Raw genomic sequence first — 21,442 nt, 5'->3', positions numbered from 1 at the left:
CAGAAAAACTCATCTTACACTAAACAGAATAAAGTCAGCATTTCAAAATTGAGTTTAACCAGGCCACTTTTCTATTTACAGCAAATTAAACCATGTAATTCCTGAAAAGGCATGGAGAGGATTCAAAGAAATATTTGAAAACATCTGCAAAAAACAACTATGACAACCATACAAATAAATGAATACACCAATTCCATTCAAGTTATGAAGATATTTTCCTTTAATTTATCCAAACATTTCACATTCATGAAGTCATTTATTTCAGAGCAAATGTAAGCTTATAATATTAAAAATTAAAACATTACAATATTTACAAGATGGTTGGCAGGGGACACTTGCTGGAAAAAAATAATACAAATATTATCTGCCAGTAAAAATGGCAAACAGTTTTGTCTTTCTGAAGGTTCTAGTCAATGACTAAAGATGAGGAGCCCCTAATAAAATACCTTGCCCTGTATGCTCCACTGTCTATAGCTTTAGACCCTCAACATTCTTCTTCAAGTTCAGCAGCTCTTTCTCTTGCCTTCTTTTCTCCAGTTTAAATGCTAATTTGTTAGCTTTCTTCTCCACTCTTCGTTCCTGTTTAAGTACAAGAATATACTTGTATTATTCATATCTTTAAACTGATACAGACTGCTTTTACAAAATTCCCCTAATTTCCCCTCCACCAGCTCTTTGTAAATCTCACATTTGAAAAATATATTTTACCTTGCGCTCTTCTTTTATAGCTTGCTTTCTTGCTCTTTTATCTTCTTTGCTTTCATTTTTAGAACGTGGCTGAGTTGATACTTTAGGAAGATCACTGCCATTAATCATCTGTATTCTTTCAGCTTGCTTTGCTGTGAGTCCTTTCTTTGGTAAGACATTGAGAGGTATTCCTGTTTTAGAAGATATTCGAATTTGTTTGGGCTGAAATACAGATAAAATGGTACTAGAGTTATTTCTCATTCCTATTAAAAAATAGCTCATTAATGACATACTGTTGATGCTTTCTCTAATATCACCCTAGCCACAAAGATGAAAAGTTACTGTGTGAAAATGTGCACTCTATTTTTTATGCACTGCATCCTTCAAATAGCTCAGCACACTAGGACTTACCTTTGGTTGATACTTGATAAGCTGTGGATGGTTATATAAATTTGAGTATGTACCTAAACAAACAAATAAAAGTCATGCATCAGTAAGCACGTTTTCAGTTCCACAAAGCATTACTGAATTCCTACTATATTTCTGACCTTGCGTTTTCATAGTGCAAAATAACACTGGAGTCTCTGATCAATGTTTTATAAATTGCTTACACCTCAGTATTGGAATATTACTCTTTCCAAATAATTTTTCATAAATTTCCTAAAAGCCTCTTATTAAAATATATGTATTTTTTCAAAGTTGATATTTTTTTTTTTAGACAGAGTTTTGCTCGTTGCCCAGGTTGGAGTGCAATGGCGTGATCTCAGCTCACTGCAACCTCCGCCTCCTGGGTTCAAGCTATTCTCCTGCCTCAGCCTCTCGAGCAGCTGGGATTACAGGTGCCCGCGACCATGCCTGGCTAATTTTTGTATTTTTAGTAGAGACGGGGTTTCACCATGTTGGCCAGGCTGCTCTTGAACTGACATCAGGTGATCCACCCGCCTCGGCCTCCCAAAGTGCTGGGATTACTACAGGCATGAGGCACCACGCCCAGCCTAAAGTTGATATACTTTAATACTTTAAAATTACTGTCGTAAAGTGAATATACTTACTACAAATAGATTCACAATCCCACTTCTCTTTGGCTTCTTCAAGGACTACAGTAATCATTTCTTCCTCCTCAGACTCATCAAGCTCATTCATTGGCAGGTCTTGATCCTCCAAGGGTTCAATGGTATTCAGTTTTACAGAACTTTTAGATGAGATTTTAAAAGTGAAGACCAAGAGGGGGGAAAATGACTTATTATTATACTATGTCACTAAAACCGCAATTTTTAGCTGTGGAAAAAACCAGTATTTTAAATGCACATATTCCAGTGACCCATCCGTCATTTTCTGTCAAACTCTGTTCTACCCAGCCCTGCCTCTTCCCTCCAGTGAGTTTTGGACATTCACTCAGCTGATAGGAAGGTAACATCTAGCTGTGTCTTTCCAAGGCAGCTTCCTAAGAAAACAGGTTTTTAAAGCCTAAAAAAGCATAACTCATCTGTCTCTGCAAAGTATTCAAATATTTCACTCAAACTGTATAGTTTCTTGTTCTGCTATGGGATCTATATACTATAGTGATCATGGAACATCAGAACTTTCTAGCTGATTTGAACGCTTCATCAGTTTCTCTCAGAGAAGAGTCACCTTGATGTGGATGCTGATTTGCCAAAATAACTGGCTGGTCAGTTCCGCTAATCCAGCTGGAGAGACAAATTCTTATCTTTCCACGAGATGTAAATACCTACTTCTCAGAACACCTGGCATTTCAGAAAGATGAAAAGAGCGTATACTTGGAATAATTCTTCAGCACAAAAGACTAGAAACACCATCTTATTTTCCAAGGGAATGTGTCCCTTTATTTCTTTTTTTTTTTTTGAGACAGAGTCTCGCCCTGTCACCCAGGCTGGAAGCAGTGGTGCTACCTCAGCTCACTGCAACCTCCGCCTTCCAGGTTCAAGCGATCCTGTCTCGGCCTCCCAAATAGCTGGGATTACAGGTGTACACCACCACGCCCGGCCTGTCCTTACATTTCACACCCTAATAATACTCATGCTTCTATCAAAACAAAACTTTTAAGCAAAATAAATAAAAGTAAAAAAAAATTAAAAATTGGCCGGGCACAGTGGCTCACGCCTATAATCCCAGCACTTTGGGAGACCGAGGCGGGCACATTACATGAGGTCAAGAGTTTGAGACCAGCCTGGCCAACGTGGTGGAACCCCATCTCTACTAAAAATACAAAAATTAGCTGGGCATGGTGGCGTGCACCTGTAATCACATCTGCTCAGGAGGCTGAGGCAGGAGAATCACCTGAACCTGGGAGGCAGAGGTTGCAGGTGAGCTGAGATCGCACCACTGCATTCCAGCCTGGGCAAAAGAGCAAGACTCCATCTCAAAAAAAAAAAAAAAAAAAATTAAAAAACGAATACACATTCTACCATGACTCTTCTCCAGTCAAAGATATGGAGAAAGTGGCTCCTCGTATATTCCCATTACATTCTACTTCAGAACACTTAACACCAAAATGTAGGCAAAACAATGAGCTATACATAAGCCAAAGTTTATGGAGAATGTACCACTTTCTTTTTTCCCCCCTCCTATCTTTTTTTTTCCCTTTTCTTTTTTCCTTTTTCATTTTCTTCATATGGATTTTGACTAGGTTAATTTTTTCCTCAATTCAGTTATACTATAGACCTTTCTTTGGAATTTTTTTTTTTTAAAAAAAGAACAGCTAAACAAGGAAAGAAAAGTCACTGTACTTCTCTGCCTTCTCTTTATAGTAGTCATTCAAAACTTCCTGTAAGCGATTGCTGTCCACTTGAATAGAACCTTCCAATTCTGCATCATCCAGAGCTCCAATTTCATCATCATCATATTGCTCATAAAACTTGAATATAAACAGAGAAAAGATACCATGAAAAGCAAATGTACTCAGTAAGACTACACACTTAAAAATGTTTTTACATTAACTTTATTCTTACACAATAGTTATTCAGGTACTATCACAATTACCATTAAAATATCAGTAGGGATTTAATGCAACAATAGGATGTGGAAGATATTTCTGCTCAGTACTTTAAGACTTACATTTAGACTAAAAATAGGCTTCCATTTAACATGTAAATGAAAGGCATTATTCCACTCAGCTTGGAGAACAAAATGCTAGGCAGCACAAATTACGTCAGAACATTTTTCAAGATACTTTTTCTTTTTTTTAAGTATCTCACTGTCTCCCAGCCTGGAGTACAGTGGCGCGATCATAGTTCACTGCAGGCTCAAGCAATCCTCCCTCCTCAGCCTCTCAAGCAGCTGGGACCACAGGCACATGCCGCCACACCAGGCTATTTTATTTATTTTTTTAAATAGAAACAGGGTCTGCATTGCCCAAGACAGTTTCAAACTCCTAGGCTCAAGTGATCCATCTGCTTCGGCCTCCCACAGTTCTGGGATTATAGGCACGAGACACTATGCCTAGCCTGAAGATATTTTCAAATTCCTTAGTTATGCAAACTAAAAGATTGTGCAACTGAAAATTCTCCTACTAACGTATATATTTCGTTCTTGTTTAGACAATAATTACTATATTATGCAAATGGTGTTGACACTGTTAAGCTTTGACAAAGAGTAAATAGGGGGGGATATATCTCCTGAAGAGTGAGATTTGTAGCAACAGTTTGCTTCTCCCTCAAGAGAAGAGGGAAAATAGTATTAGGTGAGAAGGTAGCAAGGTAAGAGCCTTTATTTTAGATTCACCTTGAAGGAAACTATTCCTTCATTCATTTATCATTTATGGAACACTTTAAACTTCTATTACATGCCAAGACACCATTTTAGGGTTTTGGATGTACCCATGAGCAAAATACAAAAGACTGTCTGCCCTTGGGGAATTCACATTCTAATCTGAGACAAATCTATACATGACATACATAATAAAGAAGCACAACATTAGAGATGATGTTAGGAGGTGTTATGTGCTACAGAACAAACAACAGGATAGGTGGGATTAAAAACCTGTATAAACAGTCTATAGGCTGGGATTATAAACCCTGGAGCTAATCTGTTACAACAGAACCAAATACAGTATATGAAAATTCAAGCTTTCAAAAGTGTCTTATACTCTACTTCCATTCTGTTCCTCAGTGTTAGTTATGTCTGAAAACACCAGATGAGAAATGGAAAGAAATGGAATTTTGATGTGCTCAATCAGGCCAATACTTCAGAAATATAGCATCTTATGGATTACTGTTGGAGAAATTCAGAATCAGGAGGTCAGAATTCAAGGGGGAAAATAAGAATGTTTGATCAGCCAACTCCTTTTGACCTACACACGTTCTTTCCAGAATCAAAACTAGGGTGACTGGCCTCATAGAATACGTAAAGGGAAAACAACAATAACTAAGGTGCTTTTACGCTCTGTTTTAATAAAGAGATACGCTGTTTTCAACACTCAAAAGTTTTAGCTTTGGGTCCCAATCTGTCTTTAAAAAAAAAAAACAAAGCAAACAGCAAGGCGCCTAACATCTACTTAGCTCGCGGGCGGATCAGCTGACTTGGCCAGAGGATGGTCCAGTTTCCAGATCAACCTCAACCCGCTCGGCTTCATCAAGGTCCTCGAGTGGATTACTTCTATCTTTAGACTCACTTTGAAGGAAACTATTCCTTCATTCATTTATCATTTATGGAACACTTTAAACTTCTACTACATGCCAAGACACCATTTTAGGCTTTCGGATATATCGTGAGCAAAATATAAAAAACTCTCTGCCCTTGGGGAATTCACATTCTAATCTGAGACAAATCTATATATGACATACATAATAAAGAAGCACAACATTAGAGATGATGAGGGTTTAAGGGCCACTTCTAGGGGTTTTAAGGGCCAAATAGAAACTCAAGTGAGTTGTCCTACCACAGTTACTGAGAATAAAACTATTACAGCTACTTTTGGTTATCCATTCAGGTTGAATGAGGCATCATTTGAGCCACCTCCAGGTGTTAAGTGTGTGATGTAAATTGGAAAAGTCACATTCTCCTAAGCAATTACTCTTCTTCTGCACAGTTCTATGCTCCCTTTGCAGTCTTTGTGCTCCTGTACTGCACTGATACCCTTCTGCTTTATGCTGGCTACACGAACCTATAGCTGGGTAGTTGTAAACTTCCTATGATTGACTTTGTGGTTGGTGAGCACTTCAACCTGGGCTAAAGCTGACAGGTATTAAAAAAAAAATTTATCATAGTACTAAAGCATCCCTTATGTGGGGACCTTACCTTCTCAAACCTCTCATCATGTAGGGTCAGCTGTTCATTTCTCCTCATGACTGAGGAAGTCATCGAATACTCCGTGAAGCGACTTTTTGTTTCCTCACTCCAGAACAAGTGATCTGCTACAGCTCTGTGAGTTTTTCCGGGCACAGACATACGATCTTCATCTGACAATAGGCCTGCAGAGTCATAGTCATCATTGCTATCTCCCTTCTCATCATCCACATCTTCCCACTCGCTGTCATCTTCATTCTCAGATTTCCTAAAGTAAAGGTCATAAATTACCTACCAAAACAACTTAAAAAGTAACAGAACAAAACCACTTTACACAAGTAAAATTGGAAGGTATTTCAGGAAGGGTTCTTGTCTAGGCAGGAAGAGTGAGGGTGTTTGATCAATCTGGTTTGGTAGGAAAAGCAATGAATCTCACATTTTCTGCTCTAAAATACAGAAGTCTCAGATTAAATGCTCTTGAAGGTCTCTTCCAACTGTAACGTTCTATGGTTACTATCCCACTGAAGCAGTAACACTTAGGTCATCATCTCTGCTTTGAAACAAACCACACATACTGTATATCCATTCCCTCTTCCACTCCTGTTGACTTATTGGCCTGAAGAATAAAGTCATCCTCAAGCAGATTATCTGGATCATCAAAGTCAAAATCATCATCAAGAGCTGCAACAATGTCAGGATCAAAATCCAGTCGAGGTCCTAGAAGGAAAACAAAAATTGAGCAATAATTCCCAAGATAGCAACAATTCATTCACTTAACTCACAATATAAGGACCCATGATAGCCAAGAGTCTATTAATATATTGAGGATAAAAGAATGATTAAGAACTAAGTTCAGTCTAGTGATGAATAAAGAGTGACCACTACAAGGCAAAAACAGGAAAAAAAATGCTGCCTCAGCCCCAGTCAGGGGCTTATAAATAAAACTCCCATCTTCCTGGGACAGAGCACCTGGGGGAAGGGGCGGCTGTGGGCGCAGCTTCAGCAGACTCAAACGTTCCTGCCTGCCGGCTCTGAAGAGAGCAGCAGATCTCCCAGCACAGTGCTTGAGCTCTGCTAAGGGACAGACTGCCTCCTCAAGTGGGTCCCTGACCCCTGTGCCTCCTGCCTGGGAGACACCTCCCATCAGGGGTCGACAGACACCTCATACATGAGAGCTCTGGTTGGCATCTGGCAGGTACCCCTCTGGGACAAAGCTTCCAGGGGAAGGAACAAGCAGCAATCTTTGCTGTTCTGCAGCCTCTGCTGGTGATACCCAGGCAAACAGGGACTGGAGTGGACCTCCAGCAAACTCCAGCAGACCTGCAGCAGAGAGGTCTGACTGTTAGAAATAAACCTAACAGAAAGGAACAGCATCAACATCAACAAATAGGACGTCCACACAGAAACCCTATCCAAAGGTCACCAACAACAATGACCAAAGGTAGATAAATCCAAGAAGATGAGGAAAAACCAGCACAAAAAGGCTGAAATTTCGAAAAACCAGAATGCCTTTTCTCTTCAAAGGATCACAACTCCTCACCGGCAAGGGAACAAAACTGGATGGAGAATGAGTTTGATGAATTGACAGAAGTACGCTTCAGAAGGTGGGTAGTAACAAACTCCTCCGAGCTAAAGGAGCATGTTCTAACCCAATGCAAGGAAGCTAAAAACCTTGAAAAAAGGTAAGAGGAATTGCTAACTAGAGTTACCAGTTTAGAGAAGAACGTAAATGACCTGATGGAGCTGAAAAACACAGCAAGGGAACTCTGTGAAGCATACACAAGTATCAATAGCCGAATTGATCAAGTGGAAGAAAGGATATCAGTGATTGAAGATCAACTTAATGAAATAAAGCGTGAAGACAAGATTAGAGAAAAAAGAATGAAAAGGAACAAACAAAGCCTCCAAGAAATATGGGACTATGTGAAAAGACCAAATCTACGTTTGATTGGTGTACCTGAAAGTGATGGGGAGAATGGAACCAAGTTGAAAAGCACTCTTCAGGATATTATCCAGGAGAACTTCCCCAACCTAGCAAGAGAGGCCAACATTCAAATTCAGGAAACACAGAGAACACCACAAAGATACTCCTCGAGAAGAACAACCCCAAGACACATAATCGTCGGATTCACCAAGGTTGAAATGAAGAAAAAAATGTTAAGGGCAGCCAGAGAGAAAGGTCGGGTTACCCACAAAGAGAAGCCCATCAGACTAACAGTGGATCTCTCGGCAGAAACCCTACAAGCCAGAAAAGAGTGGGGGCCAATATTCAACCCTCTTAAAGAATTTTCAACTTAGAATCTCATATCCAGCCAAATTAAGTTTTATAAGTGAAGGAGAAATAAAATCCTTTCCAGATAAGCAAATGCTGAGAGATTTTGTCACCACCAGGCCTGCCTTACAAGAGCTCCTGAAGGAAGCACTAAATATGGAAAGGAAAAACTGGTACCAGCCACTGCAAAACATACCAAATAGTAAAGACCATCAATACTATGAAGAAACTGCATAAACTAACGGGCAAAATAACCAGCTAGCACCATAATGACAGAATCAAACTAACACATTACAATATTAATCTTAAATGTAAATGGGCTAAATGCTCCAATTAAAAGACACAGATTGACAAATTGGATAAAGAGTCAAGACCCATCAGTGTGCTGTATTCAGGAGACCCATCTCACGTGCAAAGATGCACACAGACTCAAAATAAAGGAATGGAGGATATTTACCAAGCAAATGGAAAGCAAAAACAGCAAGGGTTGCAATCCTAGTCTCTGATAAAACAGACTTTAAACCAACAAAGATCAAAAAACACAAAGAAGGGCATTACATAATAGTAAAGGGAACAATGCAACAACAAGAGCTAACTACCCTAAATATATATGCACCTAATACAGGAGCACCCAGATTCATAAAGCAAGTTCTAAGAGACCTACAAAGAGACTTAGACTCCCACACAATAATAACGGGAGACTTTAACATCCCACTGTCAATATTAGACAGATCAACAAGACAGAAAATTCACAAGGATCTTCAGGACTTGAACTCAGCCCTGGACCAAGCAGACCTAATAAACAGTGACATAACTCTCCACCCCAAATCAACAGAATATACATTCTTCTCAGCACCATACTGCACTTACCCTAAAATTGACCACATAATTGGAAGTAAAACACTCTTCAGCAAATGCAAAAGAATGGCAATCATAACAAGCAGTCTCTCAGACCACAGTGTAATCAAATTAGAACTCAGGATTAAGAAATCCACTCAAAAATGCACAACTACTTGGAAACTGAACAACCTGCTCCCGAATGACTACTGGGTAAATAACAAAAATAAGGTAGAAATGAATAAGTTCTTTGAAACCAATGAGAAAAAAGACACAACATACCAGAATCTCCGGGACACAGCTAAAGCAGTGTTTAAGAGGAAATTTATAGCACTAAATTCCCACAGGAGAAAGCAGGAAAGATCTAAAATTGACACCCTAACATCACAATTAAAAGAACTAGAGAAACAAGAGCAAACAAATTCAAAACCTAGTAGAAGACAAGACATAACTAAAACACAGCAGAACTGAAGGAGATAGAGACACGAAAACCCTTCAAAAAAACCAATGAATCCAGGAGCTGGTTTTTTGAAAAGATTAACAAAATAGATAGACTGCTAGCCAGACTAATAAAGAAGAAAAGAGAGAAGAATCAAATAGACACAATAAAAAATGATAAAGTGGATATCACCACTGATCCCACAGAAATACAAATTACCATCAGAGAATACTATAAACACCTCTATGCAAATAAACTAGAAAATCTAGAAGAAATGGATAAATTCCTGGACACATACACCCTCCCAAGGCTAAATCAGGAAGAAGTTGAATCCCTGAATAGACCAATAACAAGTTCTGAAATAGAGGCAGCAATAGCCTACCAACCAAAAGAGAAGCCCAGGACCAGACACATTCACAGCCAAATTCTACCAGAGGTACAGAGAGGAGCTGGTACCATTCCTTCTGAAACTATTCCAAACAATAGAAAAAGAGGGACTCCTCTCTAACTCATTTTATGAGGCCAGCATCATCCTGATACCAAAACCTGGCAGAGACACAACAAAAAAAGGAAATTTCAGGCCAATATCGCTGATGAACATCAATGTGAAAATCGTCAATAAAAAACTGGCAAAACAAATCCAGCAGCACATCAAAAAGCTTATCCACCACAATCAAGTCGGCTTCATCCCTGGGATGCAAGGCTGGTTCAGCGTAATCCATTACATAAACAGAACCAATGACAAAAACCACATGATTATCTCAATAGATGCAGAAAAGGCCTTTGACAAAATTCGACACCCCTTCATCCTAAAAACTCTCAATAAACTAGGTATTGATGGAACATATCTCAAAATAATAAGAGTTATTTATGACAAACCCTCAGCCAGTATCATACTGAATGGGCAAAAGCTGGAAGCATTCCCTTTGAAAACCAGCACAAGACAAGGATGCCCTCTCTCACCACTCCTATTCAACACAGTATTGGAAGTTCTGGCCAGGGCAATCAGGCAAGAGAAAGAAATAAAGGTATTCCAATAGGAAGAGAGGAAGTCAAATTGTCTCTGTTTGCAGATGACATGACTGTCTATTTAGAAAACCCCATCATCTCAGCCCAAAATCTCCTTAAGCTGATAAGCAACTTCAGCAAAGTCTCAGGATACAAAATCAATGTGCAAAAATCACAAGCATTCCTATACACCAATAATAGACAAACAGAGAGCCAAATCATGAGTGAACTCCCATTCACAATTGCTACAGAGAATAAAATACCTAGGAATCCAACTTACAAGGGATGTGAAGGACCTCTTCAAGGGGAACTACAAACCACTGCTCAAAGAAATCAGAGAGGACACAAACAAATGGAAAAACATTCCATGCTCATGCATAGGAAGAATCAGTATCATAAAAATGGCCATAATGCCCAAAGTAATTTACAAGATAATCCTAAGCAGAAAGAACAAAGCTGGAGGCATCACACTACCTGACTTCAAACTATACTACATGGCTACAGTAACCAAAACAGCATGGTACTGGTACCAAAACAGATATATAGACCAATGGAACAGAATGGAGGCCTCAGAAATAACACCACACATCTACAGCCATCTGATCTTTGACAAGACAATCCTGAAAAAAAACAAGCAATGGGGAAAGGATTCCGTATTTAATAAATGGTGTTGGCAAAACTGGCTAGCCACATGCAGAAAACTGAAACTGGACCCCTTCTTTACACCTTATACAAAAATTAACTTAAGATGGATTAAAGACTTCAACGTAAGACCTAAAACCATAAAAACTCTAGAAGAAAACCTAAGCAAGGCCGGGCGCGGTGGCTCACGCTTGTAATCCCAGCACTTTGGGAGGCCGAGACGGGCGGATCACGAGGTCAGGAGATCGAGACCACGGTGAAACCCCATCTCTACTAAAAATACAAAAAATTAGCCAGGCATGGTGGCGGGCGCCTGTAGTCCCAGCTACTCGGAGAGGCTGAGGCAGGAGAATGGTGTGAACCCGGGAGGCAGAGCTTGCAGTGAGCCGAGATTGCGCCACCGCACTCCAGCCTGGGCGATAGACCGAGACCCCGTCTCAAAAAAAAGAAAACCTAAGCAATACCATTCAGGATACAGGCATGGGCAAAGACTTCTTGACTAAAACATCAAAAGCAATGGCAACAAAAGCCAAAATTGACAAATGGGATCTAATTAAATTAAAGAGCTTCTGCACAACAAAAGAAACTATCATCAGAGTCAACAGGCAACCCACACAATGGGAGAAAATTTTTGCAATCAATCCATCTGACAAAGGGCTAATATCCAGAATCTACAAAGAACTTAAATTTACAAGAAAAAAACAAACAACCCCATTGAAAAGTGGGCAAAAGATAGGAACAGGTATTTCTCAAATGAAGACATTTATGCAGCCAACAAACATGAAAAAAACCTCATCATCACTGGTCATTAGAGAAATGCAAATCAAAACCACAATGAGATACCATCTCACGCCAATTAGAATGGCAATCATTAAAAAGTCAGGAAACAACAGATTCTGGAGAGGATGTGGAGAAATAGGAACGCTTTTATATTGTTGGTGGGAGTGTAAATTAGTTCAACCATTGTGGAAGACAGTGTGGCAATTCCTCAAGGATCTAGAACTAGAAATACCATTTGACCCAGCAATCCCATTACTGGGTATATACCCAAAGGATAATAAATCATTCTACTATAAAGACACATGCACACATAGGTTTATTGTAGCACTGTTCACAATAGCAAAGACTTGGAACCAACTTAAATGCCCATCAGTGATAGACTGGATAAAGAAAATGAGGCACATATACACCATGGAATACTATGCAGCCATAAAAAAGGACGTGTTCATGTCCTTTGCAGGGACATGGATGAAGCTGGAAACCATAATTCTCAGCAAACTAACACAGGAACAGAAAACCAAACACCACATGTTCTCACTCATAAGTGGGAGTTGAACAATGAGAACACATGGGCACAGGGAGGGGAACATCACACACTGGGGACTGTTGGGGGATGGGGGCCTAGGGGAGGGATAGCATTAGGAAAAATGCCTAATGTAGACGATGGGTCGATGGGTGCAGCAAACCACCATGACGTGTATACCTACGTAACAAACCTGCACATTCTGTACATATATCCCAGGACTTAAAGTATAATTTAAAAAAAAAAAAAGAAAAAAGAAATGATGCTTCTTTTAATATCCACTGGTAAAAATATTGTTCCATTATACATCTATAATGTTTAACTTTGTCTAGCATAATTCAAAGCTTTTGTCTGCAGGAAGAAACTGGGCTTTAAATTCACCTGTTAAAAATAACTCAAATGAGCAATTTTTAGACTGTTATACTTTCAGTATTTTCTGACTTTGAGATTTTAATAAATACCTACCTGTTTCTTTGGATATATTCTTCCATCTATAAAAACACTAGGCTGACTCTGGGCACACTGCTTAGGACTTAGCCCTGCTCCACAAGGAGCAGAAAATGAAAACAAAAAACTCAAGTTCAAGAAAAACTTTGAACTCCAAATTTATCATCTGACATGGCCTCCAACACCCTCTGCTACATGGCCATTACTTAACCCTCCGGCCTCATTTCTTTTTAATCCATACCCTTCCTTCTGGGCAAGCTAAAATGTGTACAGTTACCTATATTCACGTTCTCTTGCCTTAGGACATACAGTCCTCTGTCTGGAACACCCTCTGGTCCCCACCCCTCCCCTCCTTCTTCCACCTACCTAACTTTTACTTAAACAAACTAGACATCACCTTCTTTAGAAAGCCTTGCCCAACCCTGTGAGGCTGGGTTTGGTGCTACTCACTCCACTAGTAATATCCATCTATACTGTAATTTATCATTTATGGTTTATTTTTCCCAAATGAGGTAAATTCTTGGGTCAGAGACTATGCTTTATTCTGTTTTAACCCAAGACCCTGCCACACAGACAGTGGCAACTCAAAAATCTGTAGAATAAATTAATTAATGAATGCCACAGGACAGGTGTTAAGTTAATAATTAAGGCAACTTAGGAGAAAGTACCAACACCACTTCTGTGGACTTCTGTGTTTGTTCTGAAATACAGTGTTGGTACTAAAAATTATAAATAAAAATTTTCCCCCAATATATGTGTAGATGGCAAAATGAACTTCCATAAAAATACCTGTATGCTCTGGGGAGAAATTCTGAAAGACAACAGATTATTTTTCAAAATTACACTACAAGTAATGAATAATGAATACCACTGTCTTTGTAAGAGGTTACGTAAAGGTTACAATTCCCCTAACTAGATTACCAAGAATAGTTTCCCCACTTTCCTCTCCAAACGGGAACTCAAAAGATGTAAGGATTTGATGGCAGGAATACAAAAATACAAAGATCACATTCATCCCTTCCTAATAATCCCTGATCTGAATTCCAGACATATCTCAATTGTTTCAATACTTTACTGGGGATAGAAAAATCCTACATCATTTCTTTATGTTTTGCAAAATACATTTATCCATATGAAAAGATAAACGAATTAAAAATACCTGAAACTGGAGCTGCTTTATTTAACAATCCAACATCTTCCTCAAACTCTGAAGCAAACACTGATGAAGGCAACTTAATTCCAGTGCTCTTGAAAAAGAAATTGCACAATGGTTAGGTTTATTTGGAAATACTTCTTAACTAGTGTACTGGGTTGAAGTCCCCCCCAAATCAATGTCCATCCAGAACCTTAGACTGACCATATTTGAAATAGGGTCCTCTCAACTATAATAAGATGAGGTCTTACTGGACCATGGTCCTATAACGAGACCACATGAAGACAGAGACTCACAGGGGAGAATGCCATGTGCAGATGACAGCAGATTGGAGTGAGGCCTCTATAAGGCAAAGAATTCCAAGGAATGATCACTGGTAACCTTCGGAAGTTAGGAATGAGCCATTCAACAGCCTCTCCCTCTAAGTCCCCAAGAAAAAAACCAACCCTGCTGATACCTTCATTTCAAACTTCTGACCTCCAGAACCATGAAGGAAGAAATTTCTGTTGTTTTAAGTCACCTAGTTTGTGGTAATTTGTTACTGCAGTCCTAGGAAACTGTTACAACTACATTCTGTGTTCTCTCACCTGTGCTCCAGGTTTATATATGTTAAACATGTATATTCCATCATAAACTCAAAAGCAACTCTCTATAATACATCACAATGCTTTCTCTAGTAAATTATTCCATTTATCCCTCAGATCCTATGAGGTATCACCATGTTTTAGTAAAAGAACGAAAACTAAGAAAGTTTAAATGGCCCACCTGCCTGAGAATGACCAGTAAGTGAGATTCTGGGATTCAAATCCCAGAGTTTCTTAACTCCACTTGCCTGAAATTTCAAAACAAAATTAAACTTTTTCCTCTTAAACTAGAGATAATGTCCTAATCTCTAGTAATGGCAGAGCCCTTGTAATGAATTGGCTATCTTAAATCTCAGGTGGTATAAATCATTTTGCTCTGTCCTTTGTCCCCCTGAAATCTCTTATATACAGTGATTTCACTCTATTCTTTGGGGCATCACCTCATTTATAGTTAACCAAAACATAAATGACTACAACTGCTCATATAGCTAGTCTATATCCAGTACAACCTTCATACCCATGGCTAGATTAAGCTCCTTTAATAGTTTTATCATGTGACCTTCTTGAGTTTCTAACAGGTCTCAATTTTTCACTCTGTATTTAAGGCCCTGGTTCTCAAGGACCTATAAAAATCAAGACCTACTCTGTGTAGCCAAATTTGTCAGTTATTCTATATGACCATGCAAATCAAGTTCATTCCTCAGTCATGTAATAATGCAAAACACTTTACTTGGCACGCACGTGCCTGACATGGAACCACAGTGCTCACTGTCTCGGCACCCTGACTGAAAATGTTCCTTCTCCTGTCAACAGTACCCACCGCTTGGTAGCCAGCTTGGTTCCCACCCTCCCACATGAAGCCCTTTCTGATCACTGTCCTAGAACTTCCCTTTGTGTGAACTTCCCGCCTTCTTCACACACTGCAATCTACTTAAACATGTGCTAGCCTACATTCTCTCACTGGTTCTTATGCTTGTTTCCTCTCCTTGACCAAACAGTTGATAATGTGAGGACAATCACCATGTGTTATTTATCTCTGTGCATCTCACCACCTGCCCTATCCTCAGCTCAAGAGGAGGCACAAAGCTGGAATGTGCATCCTCATTGGCTCGCTGAGAAAGCTCTCCGAATTGGAAGCCTCTGAGGCGCATGAGTAAAGGCTACATATGGCAATGTACACACGGCAAGATGTTATGGCTTCCAAAATGAGTTTCTCAGTAGCATAAACATGTACAAAGATCTGTTATTTTGCTGTAGAGTATATTTTTAAGGAAACAGCTTTACTAAGACATCATTCACATACAATTCACCTATTTAAACTGTACAATTTAATGTTTTTTAAGGATATTACATTATTAATTACTTAAAATTGTAGTAAAATCTACATAGTCTTTTAGGTTTTTAAAAAGGTACCTTTGTGATATTTATCCTTAGAAGTTTGGGATTAAACACAAGGTCAGCTTGTGTTAAATGAATTTACCTTTGTGAGATATTTTTCAAATCTTGAAAAGTAGTCAAAGAATCACATACACGATTTGCCCAGCTACTTTCCACAACGGCACCACCCTCTTTCTTTCAAGTCAAAATCAGGGCCTGCTCAAGCATCAATCATTTCTATACTGCCTTTTTACACTGTCTTACACTGTTTCTAGGGGTTATTCATTGTTTCTAATCTATTCGAATTTGGTGGTGTGTTACAAATTAAAGTAAAAAAAGTACATGGGACTAATCCATATTTTTTCATAGCTCTACAGAAAACCAACGACACTTTTGTTTTTAAATACAATTCAGCTGTCCCTGTAAACATCACCGAAGTGTCCATTTAAGAGCCTTATCCTGTTAAAAAGCCAGTTAGTGATTGCTTTTACTCAAAATGAATTAAGGATTAAAAGTTAGTCTTGTACGACCAGGCGCAGTGGCTCAGGCCTGTAATCCCAGCACTTTGGGAGGCCGAAGCGGGCGGATCACCTGAGGTTGGGAGTTCGAGACCAGACTGACCAACATGGAGAAACCCTGGCTCTACTAAAAATACAAAATAAGCTGAGTGCGGTGGCACATGCCTGTAATCCCAGCTACTAGGGAGGCTGAGGCAGGAGAATTGCTTGAACCCGGGAGGCAGATGCTGTGGTGAGCTGACATCGTGCCATTGCACTCCAGCCTGGGCGAAAGGAGCAAAACTCCGTCTCAACAACAACAACAACAAAAAGTTAGTCTTGTACTGGTCAATACAAGCCAGGCAAGACTTTACTAAGAATTTTCTCCCTTAGATAAACAAGTTAAGCCACTAAGGAACCTGTTCTCTCCCTCAATAGGTTACAGAAGCAAGTGAGCCAGTAAGTCCCTACTACCAATAAAGCCTTGAGGAAGAAGGAATAAAGAAGTTGGTTCTCTATGAACGACAGAGATGTGGTGGGATTTGGGGCGTTACAAAAGAGCCACAACCTAGTTAGTGAACGAGGAACTGCAGTTATTACCTTTCTTTGGGATGATATCCTGAAACCTAACCTTTCTGAGTCTCCTTAAGCAACAAGCTATTGCCTGTAAGAACTACAATCACATCTTCCCCAAGGAAAGGAATGCCTAGACCATGACAGAATTGGGGAATGAGCAGCAGGGTAAACTGGTACCTTTTGTATCTCTTACCTTTTGCTTATAAACCTAATGAATGTCTCCTTTTTTGGAAGTGCTAGGTGATATAAAAGTTTCCCACAGAGAAATTTACTCTACATCAAATTAAAAATAAGGTCACAGAGGCATACAACATGGGCATTCTTAACATAAACAGGGGAGAAAACAGAACTTAGACTAACAGCACTCATTTCATATAAACACGTACTATCATTTGTCCTGAAAGAGAAGGTATTAAAGTGGACTGAACATTTGTTTACAAGACAAGAATGTTATTATCATCCACTCATTCTGTTCGCTTATGAGTAGCCTGTAGCTTTTACAAAAGTGTTAAAGAGCTGAATATTCCACAAAAGTTAAGTCCTATCTTAGAACAAGAGTTTATGATCCTGAAAACAGTTTTATTGTTAACATATAGAATGTCAGCTGCTTTTCTTCTATTGAAAAGTGCTGTCTAACATGGCCATGTCTATAAATCTAAAGTTCTAAACCTATAAAAAGGCTGTTACTGTTGACACCTGCCACCAGAGAGGACGTGACCTATTCTCTCCTGATGGTATACACGTGCATACACATATATAATTTTAAGTGGAGGTGTGGTCTATCTTTGTGCTCTTCATACGGACACCATTTCTTGCCCCAAACAGATATCTTGATTTAAAAATGATTTCTTCACCTCACTCCCACACTTAAATTGCTGAAAAGCCTTACTGGAATTACTAGCGTTTCTTCCTTCTCCTCTCTCCTGTTGTGTGCACTGAAGGTACTTGAGGGAATAAGCTCTGAGGGCCCGGATGGTTCCTTCAGGTGCTGCAGGTAGTCATAGTCATCATCAAAGAACACTCCATACTTCCTCTGTTCTGCTCGCCTTTCTTCATTGTCTATCTATAAACAAAATGGAATTAGTACTTTCTTCACTGTTTATCTATAAACAAAATGGAATCAGTAAGCCTCCCAAGGATAAGGCATGGGAATATTACAATGACTACAGCTTTCCAAGTAGGAGCCAGATGGCACATGAACATTTTGGCTGATGGGAAAAAGACAAAGAATTCCTGACAAACAGGAAATGTACAGCTTCAAAACCAGAGTGCTACATAACACTCAAATGGAATGAAAACATTCATGCTTTTAAAAGGGCAATAAAAATAAATAACAATTGCTCCTTCCACTAGACATTTCTGTGCAACATTTTGAGTCAAGAAATATACATCCAATTTATTTTATCATCTATTTGGAGGGTTACAAGAAAAGACCAGGTGCAGTGGCTCATGCCTATAATCCCAGCACTTTGGGAGGCTGAGGTAGGAGGATCACTTGAGCCTAGGAGTTCAAGACCAGCCTGGGCAAAACAGTGAGACCTCGTTTCTACAAAACAATTTTAAAAATCAGCCAGGCCCGGTGGCGTGTGCCTGTAGTACTGGCTACTCTGGAGGCTAAGGTGGGAGGATCGCTTGAGCCCAAGAGGTAGAAGTTGCAGTGAGCCGAGATGGAGCCACTTTGCATGCCAGCCTGGGCAACAGAGATTTGGGTGCCTTGAAAGGTTAAGTACAATTTCTTGTATTTATATGCAAAAAAAAAACCTTCTCAACATACAACAAAACTGGCTTTACTGAAAAGCTAAACATGGCCCATGGCCCCCAATACTCTGTTTCCCAACACTCTGTTTCATAATATCTACACTTAATAAGTGTAATCTAACATTAAGAGTCTTAATAAGTAGAGTCTAACATTAAGTCAATCTTTTCGAGGCTCCCTTGCAAAGTTCCCTGAGCTAACCAAGGAGCTCAGATATTTTACATTTCCTAAGATGAGCAACCAGGAGGCAAAATGCAGTTTGTGGTTATAAAACGGCAGGATCTTAGAGAGAGCACAGTTTGAGCATATATCGGTGCCCTAAATAACATCATGCCACATTGTAGCTGGTGCTTTGGTAAATATTTACCATTATTCTACAAGATTTGCTCGTTTAAACATCTCAAATAAAGAACTTTGTCTTCCCAATCAAAATAATATGAATGATGTAAAAATCAGCAAATTGTACTGAAAATTAACTTATAGATTATTTCCCAGAATATCAGTTATCTGAGAATAACAGCTGGCTAACAATTTATTAAAAACTATTAACATAGCCAGGCGTGGTGGCTCATGCCTGTAATCCCAGCACTTTTGGAGGCCAAGCTGGGAGGACTGCTTGAGTCCAGGAGTTCGAGACCAGCCTGGGCAACATGACAAGTCTCTATTTATTTAAAAAAATGAAAAAAGAAAAAAACTATTGTCTACCTACAAACTGACTGGCTAAACAACAGGACCTACTTTTTGTGTGGGCAATAGAACTCTCTGGGGTGCAGTCTCATCTGCTGCTAAAGGATCTCGTTGGCTCCGGTGGACCAAGTGAAAAGACACAGCTTTCTTCTTCTCTATAAAGGGCTTTTTCTTCCTGTGAGGCTTCAAAGGAACAAAATCACAACAATTAATTAAAACAGAACAAAAAGATGGAGAATAATTCCATAGTCCACACATGCATCTTTAGTAGTCATGTTAAAGATAAATAGTTTTTAAAAATCTACACTTCTGGAGCAGGCAACATCAGCTGTGTTCTGTAGAATCCATACTTAACCTTCCTTCAACAAACATTCCTTGAGCACCTGCTTTGTGCCAGACCTTGTTATGGGAACTGAGAATACAGAAGTGGGAAAGTCAGATAAAGTCCGTTCTTAGCAAGAAAATCAAGATAATTTCCGGTGAAGAAAATATAAGACAGTGACGTGAAAATGTATACAAGACAGTGACGTGAAAATGACTTAAAAGCTACTTTACACTGGCTGCTCAGGGAAGGCCCCTGGCCGACTGAACCAGAATGACAAGAAGCCTGCCACAACATAATCTGGAGTAGACAGCTCCACACAGAGCATATACCAACCAGTAAATAAAATCACGACACAAACGGCTAAAGTTTATTAAGATCCACCATCTCTTTCTACATTCTTACTTCGCTATTCCGTTTTGATTCTCTAAACTGGGAAACCAATTAAGTGGCTTTACTTTGGGCCCAACCTTATGCTTTCCCACAAGTTCCCTTTCTCAGAGGAAACAGACAGGCAGACACCTGCCACTCCAACGCTGAGGGAGACCAGCAGCTCCCTCTGCTCGACCCCCAAGCACAGGATTGCGCGTTTGTGTCCGCAGTCACCAGCTTTTAGTTAACCGAAAGCGCGCAGGGCTGCAGGCTCCCAGGGGTAAAACAAAAAGGCCATTCTCCTCTCCGGGCCACATCCCAGGGAGGCTCGGCGGTGGGAGACTGTAACTTGGGTTGCCCATTTCGGGGTACTGTGCCGCAAGCAGCCTCTGGCATGACCCAGACCCAGGCCGCAGTAGCCAAGGTATTACCGGAAGCAGCCTGGCCTCTGCAAAACCACAGCGCCCGGCCGCCGAAACAAGCAAGTCTTGCTCACCATGCTGCAGCCGCGCGGCGCTCACCCCCAGCAGGGGCGGCGATGACACCCTCGAAGTCCGGCGGGGAGACCAAGGTCCAACTGAAGGCCGCTTCTGTAGGCCTCACCACACGTGCAGCCCCAGGACCCGGCGATAACGTCACCCAGCCGGCCGTGGAAATGGACCAATCGCCGAGGAGCTGATGGGTCGCGACCGGAAGTTACATAGGCTTGCTGCGTTTCCACGTTCGCGAGAAGCCACCGGGAGGTGGGGCTAGCTCGGCTCCCACCCCTGGGCGGGCTGTACTTTCCCGGCCTTTAGTCTCCCGCTGGCGAAAGGGAATCGTGGGGGTTCTTAACGTTGAGGCGCCACAGGGGGGTTCCTGCTTGTGGACGAACCTCCTTTTATAGCTCCCTCTACGGAGACCAGAGGGGACGAATCTAGCATCCTCGTTGACTTGTGTCCCTTACCTATTCCCGACCATAAAAAACAGCCGCGGACACGGAAGGGAGGCGACCACCCCGCTAGGGTGCTGGGGTCGCCAAGTTTCAGGTTCCCTCTCCGGGTGGGGGGGTGGAGTCGGTTGCCGTAGCAACGGAGACTGCGTCAGACTTGATCAGGTTATATTTTCCACTGTTTCATGAACTGCTTTCATCTGCGCTGTTAACCAAACCCCCGAGACTCTGTTAACTGTAGAGGCATTTGAACTAATAAAATATATTCAGAATCTCTGGTGTTTGAATGTTAACCTTCTCCCCCTGTT

The 21,442-nt window shown here is 40.4% G+C and overlaps 1 protein-coding gene across 2 annotated transcripts; it reads right to left on the bottom strand.

Moving 5' to 3' along the window:
* Nucleotides 1-196: 196 nt before the first annotated feature.
* On the bottom strand, nt 197-20,907 carry LTV1 (LTV1 ribosome biogenesis factor). Of its 2 annotated transcripts, none has more exons than XM_030809789.1 (11): nt 20,700-20,907; nt 19,561-19,692; nt 17,956-18,129; nt 14,039-14,126; nt 6,368-6,648; nt 5,944-6,199; nt 3,435-3,562; nt 1,740-1,879; nt 1,099-1,151; nt 709-909; nt 197-579 (listed from the first exon to the last, which is right to left on the bottom strand). In XM_030809789.1, coding segments are annotated over exons 5-11 (891 nt in total). In that variant the 5' UTR covers nt 6,370-6,648; nt 14,039-14,126; nt 17,956-18,129; nt 19,561-19,692; nt 20,700-20,907; the 3' UTR covers nt 197-468. The 2 variants fall into 2 exon arrangements, with proteins under 2 accessions (XP_030665649.1, XP_003255861.2); XM_003255813.2 differs by having other exon boundaries at nt 6,507-6,648.
* Between the last annotated feature and the right edge of the window lie 535 nt (nt 20,908-21,442).

Source organism: Nomascus leucogenys, chromosome 3 (genome assembly GCF_006542625.1).
Source record: "Nomascus leucogenys isolate Asia chromosome 3, Asia_NLE_v1, whole genome shotgun sequence".
Classification (NCBI taxonomy): domain Eukaryota; kingdom Metazoa; phylum Chordata; class Mammalia; order Primates; family Hylobatidae; genus Nomascus; species Nomascus leucogenys.
This window is presented reverse-complemented; position numbering and strand designations above follow the sequence as displayed.